This window comes from Schistocerca piceifrons, chromosome 6 (genome assembly GCF_021461385.2).
Source record: "Schistocerca piceifrons isolate TAMUIC-IGC-003096 chromosome 6, iqSchPice1.1, whole genome shotgun sequence".
Classification (NCBI taxonomy): domain Eukaryota; kingdom Metazoa; phylum Arthropoda; class Insecta; order Orthoptera; family Acrididae; genus Schistocerca; species Schistocerca piceifrons.
In genome coordinates this window covers 574,566,921-574,590,249 of record NC_060143.1, presented here as the reverse complement: position 1 = coordinate 574,590,249, position 23,329 = coordinate 574,566,921, and the positions used below count along the sequence as shown (strand labels likewise).

The following is a 23,329-nucleotide window of genomic DNA, read 5'->3' as shown; positions in this document are numbered from 1 at the left end:
AAGTATCAGCTGTTTTATTCTCACACTTGCGGCACTGTTTTATTAGGAACAAGGGACCAATGACCTTGTAGTTTGGTCCCTTCCCCTCTCTTTTAAACAAGCAAACAAACCAACCAACCAACCAACTCCAGATGGCTCTGACTCCAGTTCACTCGCAGGTGATCAGTGAGCTATAGGAGAGACAGTAAAAAATCTGTATATGTGCACGTGTGTAAGCACACTTTCCCTATTGATTCTATTAAATATTTTGTCTTCACTTTTCAGTACATTTCTCTTCATAGTGGTACCATTACTTAGAAGCAAAGTCATTCCACTGGTGGTGCAAAGCATTACTACCTGTTAAAACTTTTTACTTACTCCTAGTTTATCAGTGAGTTTCTTCCATCTCTAGAGGTCACTGTATTTCAACTGGGTGCCTGAAACATCCTATGTTGTTCCCTTGGTTCCCAGGCATCATATACATTTTTGTGTAGTGATCACAGGCTGCATTCAGTACCGTCCTTACCGAGCAATGCAGCCCTGCTGGCTAGAGGTATGTTATAGGTGGACTAATGACCCTCTTGTATCTTTTCATACTAAAAGCAGTCACTGGAGCAGGAAGACTGCAGCAGACATTTGCGATAGTGTTTTGCTCCAGGTAATGGGGTTCTGTAGGTGTGGAGGAAAAAAAAAAACTGAAGGATGATTTTGTGGCTGTCTTCTTGTGGGATATATTCCTGCCTTGCTAAAAGATGGTGTGACACAACAAGACAGGAATAACCACATAGAAGTGTAAAGGTTAATTTTCAGAGCATTTACAAAATTGTACAGATGAAATTTTTTAGTACTTGTGGGTTAAACAAACTACAGTACTTACTTGTACAATGATATGCAAGGAAGACGTTCTTGGTCAAGACTCAAAACAAGTATCCTGGTACCTCTCTCAGAATGATGATCTGAATCAACATTTAACTTGGGATGTGCAACGTCAGTTGATAGTAACCAGTCTCACCTTTTTCTTTTCAGAGTCTCAAGGGGTGAGAGTGCACCATGAAGCCTATAACCAGACACTGGGAGAGCAGTCTCTTTCACAAGATCACCATTTCAAACTTCCTCTCCCTGCTGACATCTTGAGGTAGTGTACAGAAGTGACAGCAAAATCCTGACGGCCATGGAGATAAAATCCTGGTAAGTTATTTGTGGTCTTCAGCCTAGATATCTTTCTTGGGAATTATTAAGTGTTACTGTTGTAAGTCCTTTTATTTAATAACAGTGTAACTGTAAGCGACTAAAATTATACCAGAACTTGAAGCAGAAGACCGAACCCAGAGCTGTAATCCAGCCAGCATGGGTCACTGAACTGCCTGATCAGCAGAAGCAACTATAAGTGAGCCACAGGTGACAAAGGGGGGCTCCTATGAAAAGAAATGACACCCCAGACTGTCACTCCTGGTTGTCGGCCTTTATGGTGGGCAACAGTCGTGTTGGTATCTCATCATTCTCCAAGGTGTCTCTAGATATGTCTTCACTGATCATTGAGTCTCAGTTCAAAGTGGAACTCACCACTGCAGACAGTTCTATATCAGTCAATGGGATTCCAGGCCAAAAACGTGTCTGGAGACGCTCCGGACATTGGTGGGATACCAAACTGATTGTTACCTGCCATATGGCCTGACAACTGGGAGTGATGGTCTGGAATGCCATTTCTCTTCAAAGCAGCAACCCTTTGGTTGCCCTCTGTGGCATCCTTACAGCACAGTGGTACATCAGCAGTTTTTTTATGCCCTGTTTTGTTAAAATTCATGGCAACCATTCTGGGTACATATGGAAAGAGTTTCTACTGTTTGTCTTCATGGCTGCCATACCCTACCTTGGCCAGCAAGGCCTTTGAATCTCTACCCAACTGAGAACAATTGCAGCATTTTGGACAGGGCCATCCAACTATCTTGGGATTTTGATGATCTAATGCACCACTTGGACACAATTCAGTATTATATCACTTAGGAGGACATCCAGTGATTATCAATCAAGACCAAGCCAAATAATTACTTCCATAAAGCCCAGAGGTGGCCCAACACATTACTGTTATGCTCAATATGTGAAGCTCTTTCTCTTGAATAAATCATTCAATATTTGTGAAATTATGATCATTCATTTGTCTGTACATGCACTTCACATCTGCCAATTTGTGCCTCATTTGGGTAATTCCTTCACGGATTTCTTTCTTTCCTCTTTTGTATGAGTGTTTTACATGCCTATAAAGTGCATGTCATGTTACAAAACTGTTGTGTTGGCAGAAGAGCCAACACTGTGTTACTAGAGGAGGCCAAAATGCATGCATTTAGCTCACGCAGACTGGCATGAGGAGGGAAGGACTATACTGACGTGAGGTCTGGAACATGACAAGGAATTAGAAATCAGAAAACAGATGTAGCTAGTTGATACTTAACTTTAATCAATTTATGATGAACGTCGCTCTTGACGGTACATGATTCACAATATTATCTGTTCAGATTATAGTAACTGAATATGGCACCTTGCTAGGTCGTAGCAAATGACGTAGCTGAAGGCTATGCTAAATGGTTGTCCCTGCAAATGAGAGCGTATGTAGTCAGTGAACCATCGCTAGCAAAGTCGGCTGTACAACTGGGCGAGTGCTAGGGAGTCTCCCTAGACTAGACCTGCCGTGTGGCGGCGCTTGGTCTGCAATCACTGATAGGGCGACACGCGGGTCCGACGTATACTAACAGACCGCGGCCGATTTAAAGGCTACCACCTAGCAAGTGTGGTGCCTGGCGGTGACACCACAAAAACCATGTCAGTTGGTAATAGAATATTCTTGGTAATGCAATAATGGTGTCATTTGTGTTGCTTAGTGAAGAAAGGTATCAAAATATATTTTGTTTATACAGCAGAATGTGTGGCATTTATGTTGCTATGACTGAAGTGTTTATGCTAACTGTAAAGTTAAAGTGCTAGAAACAGTGGAAAAAGGCCTGAAAGTGATGGAGGACTTAGACATAACTTAGATGTAACTTGGTGTACAACAAATCAAAGAAACATGGAAAATCTAAACTTGGCTCAAGTGAATTTAAGATACAAGATCTTCTAATACATACAGTTTTTGCTTTCTGATAACCATGAAAGACAAACTGCAGGAATTCTTTGTTACCAGCAAGCTCTCAGTATTATGAGTGCTGTGAAACCTGGAAAAATTCTGCAGGAAATTCTGTGCTGTAAAAGCATCAATTGTGTGGGGCAAAAATAATATGTTGTGATAGTATGTGGCAGGAATATGTGTAAAAATGAACTCAAAATAGCAACTAAAAGTTTTACAGCACTCATCATGTAAATAGGGGATCAAAAACTGATTGTAGTAAGCAGACCTCACAGGCAAGACCTCCTTCAGTACACAGAGATCCAAAAAGCTAATAGGATGTACAGAAAAATCAGCCAGTCCACTTAAAATGCCTCTTCTTGACATAGCTAATCTGGAAAAAAACCATGTTACAATACAACATGAATCTGAATGACAGTTGCAAAACACAACTCAGATGGACAATTAAAGTGTGTTGGAATAATGTTTATTCTAGAAACATCAAGTGACGACAAACATTTTGTGTTATTTTCTGTTGAGATAACAGCACATAATATTTAAAAAAATAATTATTATGTTTTGTATGTACTGATCTTCTTGTAATGATTCCGACATCTTTTTCTCAAAACCCATGGTCTAGGTAAAGTAACCAGTCAAAAATTAACACGTTAATCGTAGTGATGCAAATATTAATACTGCAAAGTCATATAGTGCCTGTAATGCCTAAATGAATACATTGTGCGGGTATGGCATATTTATCTCTCAGACACTGCCCAAGTAGTCTTACTAAACATTCTTCTTCTGTAATACACAATGTAGCCATAATTATTGACAGATAAAAATACCATATCCTTGTTCAAGATTTAGTCCATCTATCAGTTATTAGAAGCAGATATTTATGCATAAAAGTATACAAAATTGAGTGCATACAAAAGGATCTCCTCAGAATTAGACCTTGGTGAATTTGCAGTCCATTTACAATATGAAAAGTGGGAAGGAGGGTTTCCAGGAACAAATGTGCACAAAATGTTTAATAAATTTTTGACATTATTTAAACTAAAATCTGAGGAAGCATATCTCAAACAACTGTGTACTATTAGAACTTCACAAAGAAACACATAGGTGACAACATGTACCAAAAAATCTTCTGTCTGTCTTAGGTATAAGCAAAGCAGTCTGGATCATTATCAGGCAGAGACCAATGTTGGACACCACCACCTTGCTTCACAAATTAAAAATAAAAATGTACAGATAAACCACCAAAAAATATTAGTAAGCTTTATGAATGTATACTCCAGCAGCATTGCTGAGATGATACGACAGAAATTTCCCGGCACATATCTCATTCAGCAGTGACCAACCAGCAAACTCAGTGGCACATATAATATGCCAATTAAATAAAAAAAATACAGGTCTAGGTAAATCTGAGTTTTTGTTCTTAAAGAATGCTCAGTTACCATAAAAATGCCACTAACAGAAAGAAATAGTTTATCATTCGAGTCTGGCTACTTTTTCATATGCCTGAAGCAAGAAAAAGTATTACCTCTACTCAAAAACAGTGATGTGGAAAATTGCAGGCAAATTTCAGTGCCATCTTCCATTTCCAAAATAATAGAAACAGTAATAGAAAATATATTAAATAATTGCCTAAATGACTCTGTGACAGCCCTGACTGCAGATTTCTAGACCTGCGGTATCAGGTGGGAATTTGTAGGACTTCCCTTGATAGTACAGGGGTGCATTACACAAAGCAAGCAGCTACATGGGTAGCAGATTACTCGTGGAGTGCACATGAGTGTTTTTTAGGCCAACTGATAGTTTGTAATACTCTGATGAACACTCACCATTCGAAATGCAAAAGGGAAGTCAGACTTCTTTAAAGTAAAGACACTTCAACTGTCAAAATTTTATTAGTAAATTTTTGAAGTATTCGTTATGAATTTCTTGAATTTACTGCCCTGTAGGAAAGTTCTTGCACTCAAATTATTCTTGGGTCTTAGATCTGGCTAAAACCCAAAGCAGATAGCTCTGAGGTATTTGGTTAGTCATGGAAAATGTATCAGAAAGACAAACTGGATGTGATAGGAGGGGGAGTGTTCACTGCAGTTGACAAAATGTGATCGTGAAGTTATTTGGTCATATGTAACACATATAGGTGAAACCTAGTTAATTGTTGAATGTTTTTACCAGCAATACAATTCCACTGCACCAGTCATTCAAAGAAAGTCTGTGGTCAGTGACACATAAATCTCAAACCATGCAATACTAATTGGAGGCGATTTGAATCTACTGAGTATAGACTGAGATGTCTATGGATACATTGCAGGGACTACAGACAGAAAGTTGTGCAAAGGACTTTTGAAATGTTTTCTGAAAATTTCCTTCAGCAGCTAGTTTGGTAGCCCACACGGACTGGAAATGTCTCTAAACATTGTAGCTACAAAGAGGCTGGACCTCATCAACAGTGTCAGTATAGAATCATTGGTGATCATGATGCCATTATAGCAGTTACAAAAGTTAAGAAACCAGCCAAGAAAGCTAGGAGAGTGTTTCTGCTAGAAAAAGCAGATAAGCAGTTCTTAGCATCTCACTTAGACACTGAATTGATCTCACTTAGACACTGAATTGATCTCACTTAGACACTGAATTGATCTCACTTAGACACTGAATTGATCTCACTTAGACACTGAATTGATCTCACTTAGACACTGAATTGATCTCACTTAGACACTGAATTGATCTCACTTAGACACTGAATTGATATCACTTAGTTTCAGTATGGTGGACGTAAAGGAATTATGGCAAAGTTTAAGCAGATTGTAAATTGTGGCTTGGAGAACTATGTGCCTAGTAAGTGGATTAAGGGCAGTAAAGACATCACCACTGTTCAACAACAAAATTTGGAAAATGCTGAGGAAGCAGAGGCTGTTGCACTCTCAGTTCAAAACAAAACACACAAAATGACAACAAGCAAAAGTTAGTAAATATTTGTGTGTCTGTGAAGAGATCTACGTGCAAAGCATACAGCTACTACCACCATCATACATTAGCAAAAGATCTGCCAGAGAACCCAAGAAAATTCTGATCCTATGTAAAATTGCTAAGCAGGTGTATGACTGCCATCCAGTCGCTTGTTGACCAGTCTGCTGTGGCAGCTGAAGATAGCAAAATGAAAGCTGAAGTTTCAGATCTCATGTTTAAGCAATTGCTCTTGCAGGAGAATCATACAACGATAGCATTGTTTGATTTGAACAGACTCCTGTATGGACAACATAGTAATAAGCACCCCTTGTGTAGAGAAATAACTGAGAGATGACAAGAAATAAGTTAACAGACCCAGAGGAAATCCCAGTTCAGTTTTATAGAGTGTACTCTATGGGACTGGCCCCTTAGCTAGCTTGCTATTGTCACAAATGTCTCATCCAACATAAAAGTCCCAAGCAACTGGAGGAAAATGACTTCTGTATATATAAAGGGCAAAAGAAGACATCTGCAGAATTACAGATCAATATCCCTAATATGGTTTGCTGCAGATTCCTTGAACATATTCTCAGGTCAAGAATCTTATGTCCATGAATCAGCATGGTTTTAGAAAGCATCGTTCTGGTTTTAGAATGCATTGCTCATGTGAAACTCAGCTTGCCCTTTTTTCATATGATATACTGTAAACTATGGATGAAGGGCAACAGGCAGATTCCATATTTCTAGATTTCCAGAAAGCATTTGACATGAAACCCCATAGCAGAATGTTAACAAAGGTGTTAGCATATGGAATAGGTTCCCAGATATGTGAGTGGCTTGAAGACTTAAGTAATAGAACCCAGTATGTTATCCTCATGAGAGTTCATCAGAGACGAGTGCTGTGTCCACAGACTTAACCGAATCGTGCATGCCCCGCTGTCGCTCAGCCCGGCCGCACATGCGCGGTGGTCGGCCTTAGCTTCACGTTGCGGCCACTGGAGGTTAATGGTGTTATCTCTGGCAGAAGACGTCGTGCCATTCAATAGTTGTTGCCTGCAGCTCCCTCTATGACCACAAGATATAACGGGAGCGCAGACCTGACGCCAGGGCCACTCGCTCTCGCTCGCTAGCTGTGTCAATATCGACGTGTTATTGTATAGATCTTATATAACAACCTTGGGCTTAGAACTTAGTTACAATTTGGATTTCACTGTGGATTTGTGAATTGTATTGTGAACTTAGTTACATAGCTACTTGCTATGAGAGCAACAGAGGGTGCCTGCTTCAGTGTGGAGAATAAAGATAAGTAATCTTCCTGATTGCTGGCACCTTACTTTGAGACTAATCTTTTCTCGGCCATCAGATCTTGCGTCACACCACGGTCATGTCCTGCTACCAATTCCAATTTATGTTTGCCACCCAGGCAGACACAAAAATGAGGGTACTGTCAGGAGTGCCCTAGGGAAGTGTAATACGCTCACTATTATTTTCTGTAAGCATACATGATCTGGTGGACAGGATGGACAGCAATCTCCAGTTGTTTGCTGATGATGATGTGGTGTACAGGAAGGTGTCAAAGATAAATGACTGTGGGATGACTTAGACAAAATTTCTAGTTGGTGTGATGACTGGCAGCTAGCTCTAAATGTAGAAAGATGTAAGTTAACAGTTAGTGCATATGTAGGAAAAATAAACCTGTAATGTTCAGATACAGTGTTAGTAGTGTCCTGCTTGCCGGCCGAAGTGGCCGCGCGGTTCTGGCGCTGCAGTCTGGAACCGCGAGACCGCTACGGTCGCAGGTTCGAATCCTGCCCCGGGCATGGATGTGTGTGATGTCCTTAGGTTAGTTAGGTTTAGCTAGTTCTAAGTTCTAGGGGACTAATGACCTCAGCAGTTGCGTCCCATAGTGCTCAGAGCCATTTGAACCATTTTTTTAGTGTCCTGCTTGACACAGTCACGTCATTTAAATATCTGGGCATAATGCTGCAAAGTGACATGAAATGGAATGAGCATCTAAGTGTTGGGGCAGGGAAGGCAAATGGTCAACTTTGGTTTATTAGGAGAATTTTGGGAAAGTGTGGTTCATTTGTAGAGGAGACCACATATAGGACTCTAGTATGAACTTTGCTTGAGTACTGCTAGAGTGTCTGGGATCTTCACAAGGTTGGATTGAAGGAAGATATCAAAGCAATCCAGAGGTGGGCTGCTAGATTTGTTACCAGTAGGTTTGAACAACATGTAAGTGTTACAGGATGATTTAGGAACTCAAATGGGAATCCCTGGAAGGAAGGTGATGACTTTTTGAGAAACACTATTGAAAAAATTTAGAGAACTGGCATTTGAAGCTGATTGCCAAATGATTCTACTGCCGCCAACATACATTGTGCGTAAGGACCATTAACATAAGATTCAAGAAACTAGGGCTCATACTGAGGTAAGTAGACAGTTGTTTTTCCCTTAGTCTATCTGTGAGTAGAACAGTCAAGGAAATGATTATTAGTGGTACAGGGAACCCTCCACAATGCATGATGCGGTTGCTTCTGGATTATGTATGTAGATCTAGGTGTAAATGTTATTTGTAGTAACAATTCAGTTTCAGGTCCAGAAGTAGTATAGTCAGTATATGAAAGTTGTTCTTGAAGTCTGGACAAAGGTGACCATGTAAGTGTCATTTTCATGGATCTTTCAAAGGTTTTGGACCTTCTTGACTACAGAATTTTATTACATATCTTATAGACGTTTGAAAAAATAAGTAGATTTATTCTTACCAGGAAAACAGGTTGCAGCGTGTTGAAATTCCACATACATATACTGACAACCCACTTGCCAAACAAAATATATTGATATATGCATCCTCAGGGCACTATATTAGGCTCTTTCTTTTCCTAATCTACATTAATAATTCCTCACAGTGTGTCATGAATGGAGACAAATACTCTTTACTGATCACAGAGAAAACAGCAACACAGTTTACAAAAATCCAATGACACTCTGAGATGTCCATAACCTGTCACTGAAGAGTAGAGTAACGTACTGAAGAGCCAAAGAAACTGGTACACCTGTCTAATGTCATGTAGGGCCCCTGCGAGCATGCAGAAGTGCCGCAACATGATGCGGCATGGACTCGACTAATGTCTGACGTAGTGATGGAGGGAAGGGACACCACAAATCCTGCAGGGCTGTCCATAAAGGTATAGGAGTTCAAGGGGGTGGAGATCTCTTCTGAACAGCACATTGCAGGACATCCCAGATATGCTCAATAATGTTTGTGTCTGGGGAGTTTGGTGGCCAGTGGAAGTGTTTAAACTCACAAGAATGTTCCTAGAGCCACTCTGTGGCAATTCTGGATGTGTGGGGTGTTGCATTGCCCTGATGGAATTGCCCAAGTCCATTGGAATACACAATAGACATGAATGGATGCAGGTTGTCAGACATACTTGTCCAACCAGGCAACATGTTTCCAGTCATCAACAGTCAAATGTTGGTGTTGAAAGGCCCTGGAAAAGCATAAAGTGTAGTGTCATGTAGTCACCAAGGTTACATGAATGGGCCTTCAGCTCCAAAAGCCCATTCCAGTGATGTTTTGTTCAATGGTTCACACGCTGACACTTGTTGCTGGCCCAGCACTGAAATCTGCAGCAATGTGGGAAAGGGTTGCACTTCTGTCACATTGAACGATTCTCTTCAGTTGTGATTGGTCCTGTTCTTGCAGGATGTTTTTCCAGCCACAGTGATGTCAGAGATTTGATGTTTTACCGAATTCCTGATATTCACAGTTCCCTCATGAAATGGTCATACGGGAAAATCCACACGTCATCGCTACCTTGGAGGTAAAATGTCCCATTGCTTGTGTGAACTATAACACCATGTTCAAATTCACTTAAATCTTGATAACCTGCCATTGTGCAGCAGTAACCAATCTAACAACTGAATCAGACATGTGTTATCTTATATAGGCCTTGTGAACCACAGTGCCATATTCTGCCTGTTTACATATCTCTGTATTTGAATACACATGCCTATACCAGTTTCTTCAGTGCTTGAGTGGATAAAGAGCACACACTTCTTTAACTTCCAGTTGAATAAAGAAACACAGTGATGTTATATTAAAAAGCCAACAATGCTGTATTGAAATGTGTAGAAGGTATAAAATTCATGGTGATGAATGTAGACTGCCAATTGAAATGAAAGATTATTTCAAGAAATAGAATATATACAATTTCTTATGCCATTCAGATCCAGTGCATGACATTTATGGTCTGAAAGTGATCTAATTTGGATACATGCATTCAGTTCTCAGTTATGGGATTATGTTTTGAGGAATAAAAGGTGGGAACATGCAGACTCTTCAAATTACAGGAAAGGGTAATACGAAACATGAGAAATGGCAATAGTAGGTCTCATTGTGTGGAGCTATTTAAAATACTAGAAATTCAGACTGTCATGCATAAATATAATACAATTTACATCATGAAAAATCTGACCCAAACAGCTCAATACATGAGCAGGAAGCCAGGTAGTCATTATTTACATCTAAACATGAAAAACAAGTCTAAAGCCAAAGTAGTGTGATACATTTTGAACTGAAATTGTAGAACAATAATCAATAGGAATTAAACATATGGACAATCCCAGAGTCTTGAGCCAAATGTTTAAAAAACATTTATTTAATAACAGTTATTACACTGCAAAGTGACAATTAAAATATCCTAAAAAGGCACTTAACATCCTTTAACATGCAGTATTTAACAATATAAAAAACTAGAAATGCTATAGGGTTAATTATCTAAATTATACAAACTGTAATAAATTTTGTATGAAAAATCAAGCAATGGAAACTCCATGTTGGAACTCAACAATATTAGGAAAAGATAGATTGTAACTTACCATAATGATGACATGTTAAGTTGCAGACAGGAACAATGGAAACACATTTACATATTAGCTTTAGGCCACAGCTTTCATCAGAAAGGAAGCACAAACACATTCATTCACACAAGCAAGCATGCTACAAACATACAACCACCACCTCCAGCAGCATGGACCAGAATGCATGCCAGAGAGGGCTGTCATGTGAGTGTATAAGTGCCTTTTCAATTTTATTGCCTGCAACTTGACAAGTCATCTTTACAGTAAGTAGCAATCTGTCTTTTCTGATATTGTAGAAATTATGTATGTTATTTTACCACAGATTGTATCCATAACAATGTACATTGTAGCACAGATGGATGGAAGAATGAATGAGTAAATAAATAAAGTCTAATGACTTTTTTCAGCTAAATGGCCAACCTAACGGATTGCAGTGAAATGTTCTGTCTGATAAAGAGACACAGATAAAACTGGATAATGTATCCTCCTTCCTTGGTTTAATGTTAGACAAGAATCTGTCAGTAATCTGTTTTGGGAACATCATACTGTCCTACAGCAAAAAATGTTTAAAAAGACCAATAAAGCCTTTCCAGGTTTCTTGCCACACAAGTGTGAACAAAATGTTTTGGAGAGAGACACTCCAAACTAGTTTAACAGTGGACCAGGTGATTTTTTTTTTTATGTTGCTGAACATCATGTCTGCCCTGCCAGTGCATGATACAGACTGCTACATCTTCTGTCTTATTGTTTCAAAGGCTAGTTGCCAAGCTGCACTGAGGTCAAAATTCTTCTCTGTTGACAAGATTTATTGATATTCTGCCACGATCCTGGGCATCTTGAGATTGCTACAAAACACTATGAAGCACGTGAAACTGCACTGCCAGTGTACTGTTAAGGTCCATAGTTAGTGCCACTGGTTCACTGGTGTAGCCTCTAATCATAGTATGTGACATTCTTAAAACAATCAAACTGGATCCAAGAGATATATTGGTGAGTTTTGATGTTGTTTCATTATTCATGAAGTTCCCTCTCCAAGTACTGCTGGTTTTCCTGGAACTACATTTTAAACTTCCCATGTTAAACTTCTTCCATCGCAACATACTATCAGCATGATGGATACTGTTACAAACAAGTTGATGGAGTTCTGGTGGGCATACATCTATCATCTGTCATGATGAAGTTCTACATGTAGGGGTCTGTAGCGGTTCCACTAAGGACAGCACCTCACTCACCCAAGCAGTGTGGTAATGATGGAGGGGCACTTTAGATGAATTCCTTGATCACATCAACGTGATTTATAAAAACATTAATCTTACAAAAAAGATTGAGGAGGAAAGCTGCTTCCTGTTTCTGGATGCCTATGTAGAGACGAGACCTGATGGCATTCCAGGGCACTGAATATACAGGAAGCCCACTCACAGGGACCTGTATTGTCCAATGACTAGTTGCGATAATCCAGGGCAATGATACTCTTGCTGTCAACGTTGGTTTTCAGCGCAAATACCATAGGTGGCAAGCAACTTACTGGTGGAACTTCACTTCCTTAAAAAGGCATTTTCTTCCAATTAAAGTGACCCACTAAAGGGTCAGTGCAGAAAAACTTTCACTGAGGTAGGCAATAAATATTAGGCTTCTTAATATAATAAAAAAATTTTGAATCAATTAACAAGAATATACAATAATTTATCGGTTTACAGTTGCGATAGCATAGGCAAAAGTTAAGCATTTTGTCTACAATGGCTAGTTCACTGACTATCTGATGAAGACTGTCTTAAAGACTTAAGGTGAGATGGATGTCTCTGAACACAGTCACAGTAATCAGCTGAGATACCAAAGTCTGGGATGTGTGAGGGTCAAGAAGCCAAGTCTTAGCATAACAAGGACAAAGGCTGCTTGCAGCTCCAAATAATTCTTGTGGCAGCATTCCCCAGGTTGGCAGGCTGGCTCAACTGCTGGACAAGTGCTGGGCAATGGCTTAAGTGCCGATGGGTAGATGAATTGGACATGAAATATATGCAACCATATGACATGGAGCAATAAAATAATTCAATTCTGGCTTCATCTCCTAGGGACAAAGCCACTGCACTCTGTCAGAGAGGCAAGTACCTGCAGTCACAGTGGTGGCATTGAGTTGTTCTCTATAACACGCCTCATGTTATTGTTATATCATATGGATGCATATTTTTCATCATCTTGTTGTTGTGGACCCTGTGCTCTCATGTATAAGCCACACGTGTGGTACTGTCAAGTTTGTGGGCTACCTGCCTAGACATAGCAACCACCTCCAGGGGAGATATGGTGACACATATTTGTGTCTATGATGTTGACATCACTGCTGTCAGTGTCTGGAAGATGCAATGAATCCATTAGACTGTTGTCATTGTCTGTCGGAATGGATGTCAGCTGCTGAAGACATGAAGCAGTTGGGAGACAGTGTCAGGGGCTGTCACTCCGAGATGTGGAGTGGATCAGATCTAGAACAGGAAATGAGGAGAAACCTTCCACTGGGGCTGCAGGGGCCTTGTGAGAGTGTACTTAATTGAGGTACGTGTGGCGGCTAGGGCAATCTGATAGTTGGAGCTCGACATGGCCCTGCTAGGGTGGTGAGTGAAGCAAGCCAGCACCCATTGTTGGTGGCCCTAGAGAAAACCAGTGCCCATATGTTTACCCAAAGGGTGTAGCGGTAGTGGTGTTGGGATGGGAGTGTAGGATTGGAGAAATTGACTATGGAGTGCTGGGACTGTTGTTGACCATCATGAAGTTTTTCTGCCGGGCTTGTCCTGTCCTGTGGTGTGGAGCGATAGGAGACGAGACCATGATGATGGTGCAACTTTGACATCTGTGTTTTGAAAGGGACAACAGGCTTTTTAAGCCATATGGAGTGGTTGTACATGGTCCAAATGAATGCCATTCTCTTCAAAAAAGTGTCAGAATTCTGCCAACATTATTGAGGCCTGTTATCTCCTACAATGGTTTCCAGTAACCCCTCAGTGGAAAAAATGCATGATAAAGGCTTGCACGGTTTTTGCCAATGAAGTCAATTGCACCCACAAAACATAGATAAATTTGTTCCCAGCATCACCTGAAATCACTAAAAAGGAGCCCAGGAAAGGCCCAGTGAAATCCAGATGAATCCAGGAGCAATGAATATTGCCTCAGGTGTTTTGGTGGTAACAGTTCCTCAATGACCCTGGTGGAGCGACATCAATACCTGGCATTGGAGAGCTTGTGGGATGATCATCCTGATGTGGTCATTGTCTTTGTGCAGTAAGGAAATGCCATTGTGCATTGACAGTTCATGCCAACAATGCCAAAATACCTGAAACTCCAGATGCTAGAAGAGTTTGCAATCCATCCTATGTTTCACAAACTAGATGTTGTCACAGAGGACAGAATCCTCTGGTGCCAGTGAATTATAGTTGTGATATCTATTGGAAAATGTGTGATGGCAGCCTCTAACTTTGCACCTATGCAGAAGTGGACTTAAACTGCAGTGCCAAAGTTGGCATTTTGCCCCCGCCAGAAGATGGGATAACACATGAGCATTTCCGTGCTGCACTGTTGAGCAGTAATGGATGTTGTAATGGTACACAGAAAGGGACAGTACTCAGTGTTGCAAGGGCCAGGCATTAGTATTAAACAGTGGCATAAGTGGCTTATGATCTGTTAAAACATTGGATATACACATAATCATGTCATACGAGTACTTTGAGACCAAAGGTGATGACCAAAGCCTCTTTTCCTATTTGACTCTGATTGTAGTGGTGTAGGTGTCAGTTTTTGGGGCAGACACAATTAGATCCTCCTTTCCATTGATTTTTTGAGAAAGAACAGCCCCAAGGCCAGAGTCAGATGCATTTGCCCTGACAATTAGCAACTTGTAGGCACACCAGCTGAGGCAATGCAAGTTTTAAGTCCCAAAAAACCTTGTTGCAAGTAAGGGGAACAATGTCATTTAACAGTTTTCTGAATTAACTTATGAAGTAGTTCAGCAATAGACACTGCATGGGGAATGAACTTTTGGTAGTAGTTCAACTGACTCAACACTGCTTTCAGTTGTTTGGTATCCATTGATTGCATCTACATGATGGGGAGTCAGGCATATCCCTAAGGAACTGAAAATATGCCATAGATATTTAACCTGTGGCACAAAGAACAGTATTTGGCTGTGTCATACTTAAAGGTACCTTTTCAGAGAGCACTAAATAAAGCTTCCAAACTGGGGCTGTAAAGTCCTTTGTGTTTCTGACAGTGATGAGGATATCATCTAGATAATTAGCCGTGCCCAGAACTCCCTACGTCAGGTGTTCCAAATATCATTGAAATATGGCTGGTGCATTGGTGATGCCAAAAGGCAGGTGATTGTACTGAGAAAAAAAAAACCAGATGAGGTGTTAATGACTAATACATGCTTGCAGTGTTCATCTAGAGGTAACTGTAAATAGGCACCTCTAGGGTTAACTTTTGTGAACAGAATGCCACCTGCAAGTTTTGCCATGATGTCTTCTGCCTGTATGATAGGATAAGTGTCGATCACAATTTGTCTGCCTGTGGGCATGAAATATCCACAGATTCTCAAGGATACATTTAGTTTTTCAACTATCACTGCAGCAGTAGTAGTGTTGTAGTAGTGTTGTAGTAGTAGTAGTCCGTTGACTGTTGGCTACTGGATTCACAATTCCTTCCTTTTGCAGCCTTTGTAGCTTGAGGCAAAGCTTTTCTACTTCTGAGCCTTGAAAAACTTAGGTGTTGCTGAGGGCTGCAAGGAGGTGTGTGCTTGAGAGTCAGTTGGTGATACTGGATGACAGATGGGTAAACACTGAGGCACATTTTTTAAAAAGTTCTTGAAGATAAGCACCATGTACAAAAGGTTAGATGTGATTCATCAAACCGCAGACTTCCATGCCCAGATCATAGAGAGATCAAAACACAAGATATCTTTGAGTCGACAACTAAAACTGGGACTGACTGTGATGTTGCTTGATACATAATTTGAGCACTGAATTGGCCCTTCATGTCAGTGGTGTCATTACCGTAGATTTTCAGTTGTTTTGCAAAGGATGCAAGTTCTGGTGAACCAAGGTGTCTACACATACCCCAATTCACAGTGCTGGTGGAGGAATCAATATCAATTTGAAAAGTGTTGGGAATGCCATCAATGACCTTCTATAATGCCAATACTCTGTTAGAGATGGACAGAAGGACCTAAGGACCTGTATGTGGAAGACATCTGGGCCATGCGCATAGTCACCATATCTGAGTCAGTCCAGTGTGTCCAAATGAAGACTACATTCATTCAAAGTGATGACTAGCAAACCTCAGCATTATGTCCAGTTTTACCATGGACATTGTACTCTGTGCAGCAAAAATAACATGGCCGGTGCTGGTGCTTGGTGAATGATAGTAGCTTGTGGTTGCATCAGTTGCATGTGACATCCCACCTAGAGGGAGATTTGTCTGGTGGACCCGGGAGGCTTGGATGGGTGGGGCTGAGCCTGGCTGTTGCATATAGGGTGGGTGGCAGATGGCTAGCACCAGCGGAACGTCTTCAAGGGCCAGTGAGAACCTGACTGCTTCTTAAAATGCTGGATGAGTTGGTGGCAAGTTGCTAACAATGCTCATTTAATTTGAGGAGGTCATTCTGGAGTTCCTAAACTGAGGATGAACTAGAATCATATCCCTAACAAATGATTCCACATGCTACAGTTTGCACTGAGCAATGGAGCACTGAAAATGGCAATGCTGGGGACGTCCTGGCAGTTGTTATCCATTCCCAGCAGGATTGTCCTTTCTGCTTATGACAACTAAAAAATTTGAGCCTGATGGCTGCCTTTTGAATTAGCAAATTAAATATTCCCTGAACTCTAGAAAATGGAGTACATAGTGGAGAAATCAGTACATTTCTGACACATTCTTCTGTTTGAGTCAAGTAAAGTAGTAACAGCAGTGGAGGCAGCCAGAAAAATTTGCGTCATGTATAGGTATAATGCCATTGAACAGAGCATGGCAAGAAAATTATTTCTCATTTTAAGGAGGATTGTTTTGACATTAAATGCTCTTCCTCAAATCCCGAAGGTCTTCCTGAACATGGAGAGTCACTAAACACAATAATCCACATCATTGTACTCGACAACAGGCAAATGAGATGAAATGTGGTCATAGCACCAGCATGATGTTTGCATGCTGTGGGGAAGGTTCAAAAATTGAGTGTACAGGTACCACATGCTCTAAGTCAAAAATCACAAAAAAAACGGGACACCATATGTCTCTCTCTCTCTCTCTCTCTCTCTCTCTCTCTCTCTCTCTCTCTGCTGGCAAATGAACAACACTTACCATTCCTATCCTGTATCATTAACGGTAATGAGAAATGGTATCTTCATGCTGACATGTGGAGAATAAAGGAATAGTTGAGCCCAATTAAAACAGCAACTCTCCGTACAAAGATATGCGTCCACCTGCAAAACATAACGTTATGCTTCTGGTGGAACTGTGATGGTGTGGTGTATCGCTTCTCTGAGGTGTAACTATCACTGCTGGCATTTATTGTTGATAATGGAGATGTCATGCAGATAAGATCCAAGAGCAACCAGCAGCAAGACTGCATGAAGTGATACTACTCCATGATAATGTCAGCCGCTACAGTCGCAGGTTCGAATCCTGCCTCGGGCATGGATGTGTGTGATGTCCTTAGGTTAGCTAGGTTTAAGTAGTTCTAAGTTCTAGGGGCTGATGACCACAGCAGTTAAGTCCCATAGTGCTCAGAGCCATTTGAACCATTTGATAATGTCAGCCTGTGTTCTGCTACACTAACAAAAAACACTATATAGCAGTTGGGTTCAGAAGCCGTTCTGCACTCACCTTATTCACCTGATCTTGCACCCTCACTTTTTCATCTTTTATGCTCTCTATCAGACCATCTCTAAAGCCAATACCCTAGCAACTTCCTTTCTGGATGAAAATGCAGTCCAAATGTGGCTAGACCAGTTCTTTGCTTCAAAACCACATGATTTCTACAGTTACGGAATAGAAGTTACCTCAGGGATGGCAGGCTGTTTTAAATAGTGAAGGAGAATACATTGTTTATGACTAAAGTCTCTGTTTATGAAACTTATGGAAGAATGCTAAAAACTTATGCACCAGCCAATAGTAGGATAAGTAGACGTTCAATTTGCCTTGAATGGCTAATTCGCTATCTGATGATGTCTATGTCTTAAAAATCATAAGGTGAGATGGTTTTCTCTGAATCCCAGTTGCAGAAACCAGCTGGGATACTGAAGATCTGAATGCACGTGCATAGAGATGCAAGTCTCACTTTAGCAAGGGTGAAGACTGATTGCAGCTACAAGTAGCTCTGGAGACCATATCCCTCAGGTTGATGAACTGGCTGCAAGTTCTGGATATGGGGTGAGCAACAGCTTAAGCACTGGCAAGAATTGGTCATGAGCTGTTTGCTGCATGTGACATGGAAGAAACAAATAAGCCCGCACAAACTGTGTCTCCGGGGGACAGTGCTGCTCCTGCTGGTTGTTAGTGGAACAATTGCCCCAAGTCACATAGGTGGTGTCCTGAGTTGTGTTCCTTAACATGTTGCATGTCATCATCATCATCATCGTTGTTGTATGGATGTACATTGTTTGGGTTCTCACTGCTGTGGCCCCTGTGTAGGCAACCCATTTGCAGTACTGGTTTTTTGGTGCCCTGTATGATGTAACACCAATGAATACAGGACTGAAGAAATTAAGAAGGCACTGGGGGCACACAGGCATGGCAGCAAGTGTAAAATAGGAGAAAACAATGAAAGAGAACAGAGAATTGTGTTCCTGCCATACACTGGTGCAGCTTCTTCAAGAACTGGCCAGGCTGTGTCTAGGAAAGGTATTGAGCCTGCATATTGACTGGCTACAAACATACAGAATGTTCTGGGCAGAATGAAAGATGGCCTCAGACTTTGTACACATGTGGTGTACCCGCACAAAGTGTGGTAGATATTGCAGTGTTGCTTCATGGTGTAACTGTCCCTGTTTCCATCAGTTTATGTTTCTGAAATGATATAGCTAATTTTAAGGCACTGAATGTGCAATGATTTAAACAAGTAACATGAGAGGAGAATTTGATTATCAGCTGGCAAGGCATGTCTCAAAAAGTGTAGACAACACTATTCAATCACATTGGTGCTAAGTTCTTTGAAAAACTTAAGTATATAATTTTTTTAAGAGAACATTGTTTGAATGTTTTGTAATTTGCTATCTTACTAGTAGCCTTGGTATTTTTATAGTGTTAAAGTCTTCCTCTCACAGGAACACAGTCTGTATTTGTACGATGTTATTTCTAAGTACTGGAGATATGTTGGGTTTTTTAATTGATCCAAGAAAATTATGGCATTGTGACATGGGCCCACAATCCACAAAGAATCTATTTTTTGTCTATACAGTATAAATAAGTAAATAAATGAATAAATCTAGCTTAGTATCATCTCCCATATACACACTATTTCATAGTAAGGTGCTATTTTAACAATAAAATACTAAATCTGTTTTAATTAACAGTATAGTCTACATGATTTATTAACTGTTATTACTGGCTTTTACTCGATTGGGAGATCTCCAGATTTAACTCTGGGATGAAGATAATTTTAAAAAAAAAGTTATTTCTGATGAACTAAACTATTTACAAAAGAGAAATATGTAAATTTATGAGGTTACATAAAATACAGGATTGTTGCTACCTGCTGATTACTGTTTTACGTAGTTACAACTAAGATGACACAAAAAGATCTATGATTATGTATTATAGTATGTTTGAGACTTGCCATTAATAATAGAATAGAATGATCTTTCCAAATCATGTATGTAGTGATCTGTACTATTGTGGTTCTGGTACATTTATTGTGAAAGATAAAATGCAAACAAATGTGTGAAAATATATCTATTTAAAAACTTAAGCTATAATTTAAAATAAGGTAGTTTGGCAATCAAGACAGTCTAAATGTTAATCAAAGGCTTAATTTTGTTATAATTAAAAGGTTCTAAAATGATACAATAAAAGACAAAGTACAAAACTATACTAAATAATAAAGGACGAGACAGAATTTTGTCATGCACCTAAAGCCAAGAAATAGGCTCACAAGACAAAAATTCACACAGACAGTGTAGCAGTGCCCAGGACACTGCGGTCTGTCAGCATGGTGACCATCATAATGTGACTCCTTGACATGGCAGCAGAAATGTTTGCTGACAGCGGTGCATCCAGTGGACATAGGAGTTGCACCACATTGCTTTTCAGATGAGTCCCAGTTCTGCATACACCATTACAGTGGACTTAACCTTTATGGAGGCGCCAAGATGAACCAACATTGCCAGACTGCATTAGTCATCATCATCATCATCATCATCATTATCATCATCATCACATGGGCCCAGCACACAGTGTGGTGGTACAGGATGCCATTGGGCTCACAACATGACCTTGGTGCTCATGTACTATCACAATCTACCTCAATACCAGGGTGTTAGACTGATTCCCTCTGCAGCACATTTCCAGATTGCTCACCTGTGGGAAAACGTCTGATCACAGGTTGCCAAGGGCACACCACCACTCACCAGCCACTATGGTTGATCAGTTCTGGCACAGTGGTGACGCGGTGTGGAATGATGTGCCTGCATCTGTCATCAGAGCTCATTCTGACCGGATGCTCAGCTGGGTTACAATGTACTGTTCAGAAGAGAACTCCATCCCCTTGTACTCTTACAGATTTATGGACAGCCCTGCAGGATTCATGGTGTAAGTTCCCTCCAACACTACTTCAGATATTAGTTGAGTCCATGCCACATGGTGTTGTGGCACTTCTCTGCATTTTCGGGGGCCCTACGTGATATTAGGCAGGTGTACCAATTTCTTTGGCTCTTCAGTGTATGTTTTGTCCATATATCACATCTACTGGATTCTGTGAAGTACAGACAAAATATGATCACAATTTCAGAAAAATTTGATGGTTCATTCAAGAGAAAGATCTTCACAAATTGAGCAAGTCCATAACACATTAGTCCATGTGCCCTTATGTGAGCAGTTATTTGGCATGGCATTGACTGATAGTTTTTGGATGTTCTCCTGAGGGATATTGTGGTGAAACCTGTCCAGTTGTGGAGTGGTGATTCTTCTGGAAAATCTTGAAAACCTGAAATTCTCATGGAATTATATTTTACCTGGAAAAATTAGGGAAATCTCAGGGAATTTAAAAGATTTCATAAAATCTCAGGGTATTCTGTGTTTTTAACCTAGCAATGGAACTTAATTTTGTTGATTTTTTATAATCACAAATTTTAAAATACAATGTAGGGACTGTACAATTTTAATTTCTATATTCGGTTCTAGTACATTATAGAAGTATCCACAAATATTAAGAATCATTGTACTAGAATGTTCTATAGCTGTATTTATACTGTATGTGTTCTGGCCGGAGGCAGTTCGCTCCATGCTTTTGAATGTGCAAGTGCTGAATAAACCTTTGTTAAGTGAAGTTAGTGCTTGCCATTCATCTAATTACAACTTCCTCTTTGTGACAATATTCCTACATTGTTGGTACTGTTGATGTTTAGAAACTGTGGTGTTCTCACCAGAGAGGAAAGAGAAAAGTCATTATTGTGAGGTGCTCCAGGCCAGCCACAGTGGCCGAGTGGTTCTAAGTACTTCAGTCCAGAACCACACAACTGCTACGGTCGCAGGTTCGAATCCTGCCTCTGGCATGGATGTGTGTGATGTCCTTAGGCTAGTTAGGTTTAAGTAGTTCTAAGTTCTAGGGGACTGATGACCTCAGATGTTCAGTCCCATAGTGCTCAGAGCCATTTGAACTATTTTTTTGAGGTGCTCCACCCTCCCTCACCACCCAACTTTAGTTGTTATGAACTTATTTTGATGCCATCTAACACGTCATACAGGGAATTCTCAGGGATTTTTTTTTTTTTCTGAGTTTGGATAACCACCCTGAATTGGCATGTTAGATCATGAAAATCCCAAGATAGTTGGAGGGCCCTGGCCCATAATGCTCCAGCATTGTAGAGTGGCAAGATGTCTGGCTACCTTGATGGTCGAGGTAGGGTTGGCAAACTTTCGCTATGTGCAGGCGGGCATTATCTTGCTGAAATGTAAGCCTAGGGTGGCTTTCCATGAAGTGTAGCAAAATGGGATGTAAACTACCGTTGATGTGCCATTGTGGTATAAGGGTGAAATGGATGACAAGCCCGAAGGGTCCTACAGAAGCAGCATGACATCCCAGACCATCACTACTGTCTGTTGGGCCATATGGCAGACAGTAGTAAGATTGCTATCTCACCACTGTCCAGGGTGTCTCCAGACACATCTTCTGTGGTCATCAGGGCTCAGCTTGAAGTGGGTCTCAAGACAACAATTCAACTTCAGTCAATGAGATTCCAGGCAAAATGTGCCCAACACTACTGCAAACAGGTTTGTTGGTATACAGAGCTCAGTGGTAGTTGGTGCAAGTGGTATTGTGAGCTCCACCCCCCTTTCTGTGAGCCGCCTATTAATGATCTTTGTGGTCACTGAAGCACCAGTTACATGTCAGATCAATGATAATGACGAATCTGGGCCTGTGAGTGCCTCTCTGAAGATTGCTCGGTTTCACATTCAGTCATCTTTCTAGGTTGACTACTTCCTTCTTGAGACTGTGGTTGGTCATGGTTCACCCATTCCTGCCAACACCATTGACTAGCGAATCACTCATATTCAAATGTCGAATGATTCGCTGATTACTCCAACCAGCTTCTTAGAGTCCAACTACATGACCCCTCTCAAATACTGATATCTGCACATATTGTTCACACATGTGTCTTTGAGGCATAGTTACTGTCCAATTGAGTATATGGAATGGGTTTTGCAAAGACATTATGTCCTGGTATCAATGTGTCTTCTGTTTACTGTCCTTGCCAGCTATGTGGTGAAACTGTGCTGCAGCATCACACATTCATCCATCGATTGCCAAAGATCACAATTTCGCATTGTGTGTCAATACCTGTTTAAATATCAATTTGGGACCAATTTGCTTAACTTCTTTGTGGTACATTGTTTTTCTTTTCCTAGAGTGTATATTCTGTTTTTGCACAATACGTAAAATTTCATTATTTACAATTTTTACTGCTCTCACATTTTAATGGTCAGTAGAGTAATATTAGCCAACATAATGCTATTTTCATGCTGCAATACATCTGAAGACAAGATTAGAGTACAGCCCTTATATATCCTAAGAACATGCAGCTCTGCTGCATGGTTAAATAGCAGAAATGTAGATTTCAGAGTGAAAACTGTTTGTCCACTCAAATACATGGTCAGGGACTACTCAAGAGAATGCTGTCATCAGAAAAAAAATCATGTGCTTTATGGGCCTGTGTTGAATGTTAGATCCATTAA

The 23,329-nt window shown here is 40.5% G+C and overlaps 1 protein-coding gene across 1 annotated transcript in view; it reads left to right on the top strand.

Annotated features, from left to right (window-relative positions):
• Positions 1 to 1,011: 1,011 nt before the first annotated feature.
• The window catches only part of LOC124803064, a 102,563-nt gene continuing 80,245 nt past the window's right edge, over positions 1,012 to 23,329 (top strand). Inside the window, exon 1 of the mRNA XM_047264191.1 lies at positions 1,012 to 1,167. Coding sequence (XP_047120147.1) covers positions 1,151 to 1,167 — 17 coding nt within the window. The 5' untranslated portion in view covers positions 1,012 to 1,150. The remainder of the gene's footprint in view (positions 1,168 to 23,329) is intronic.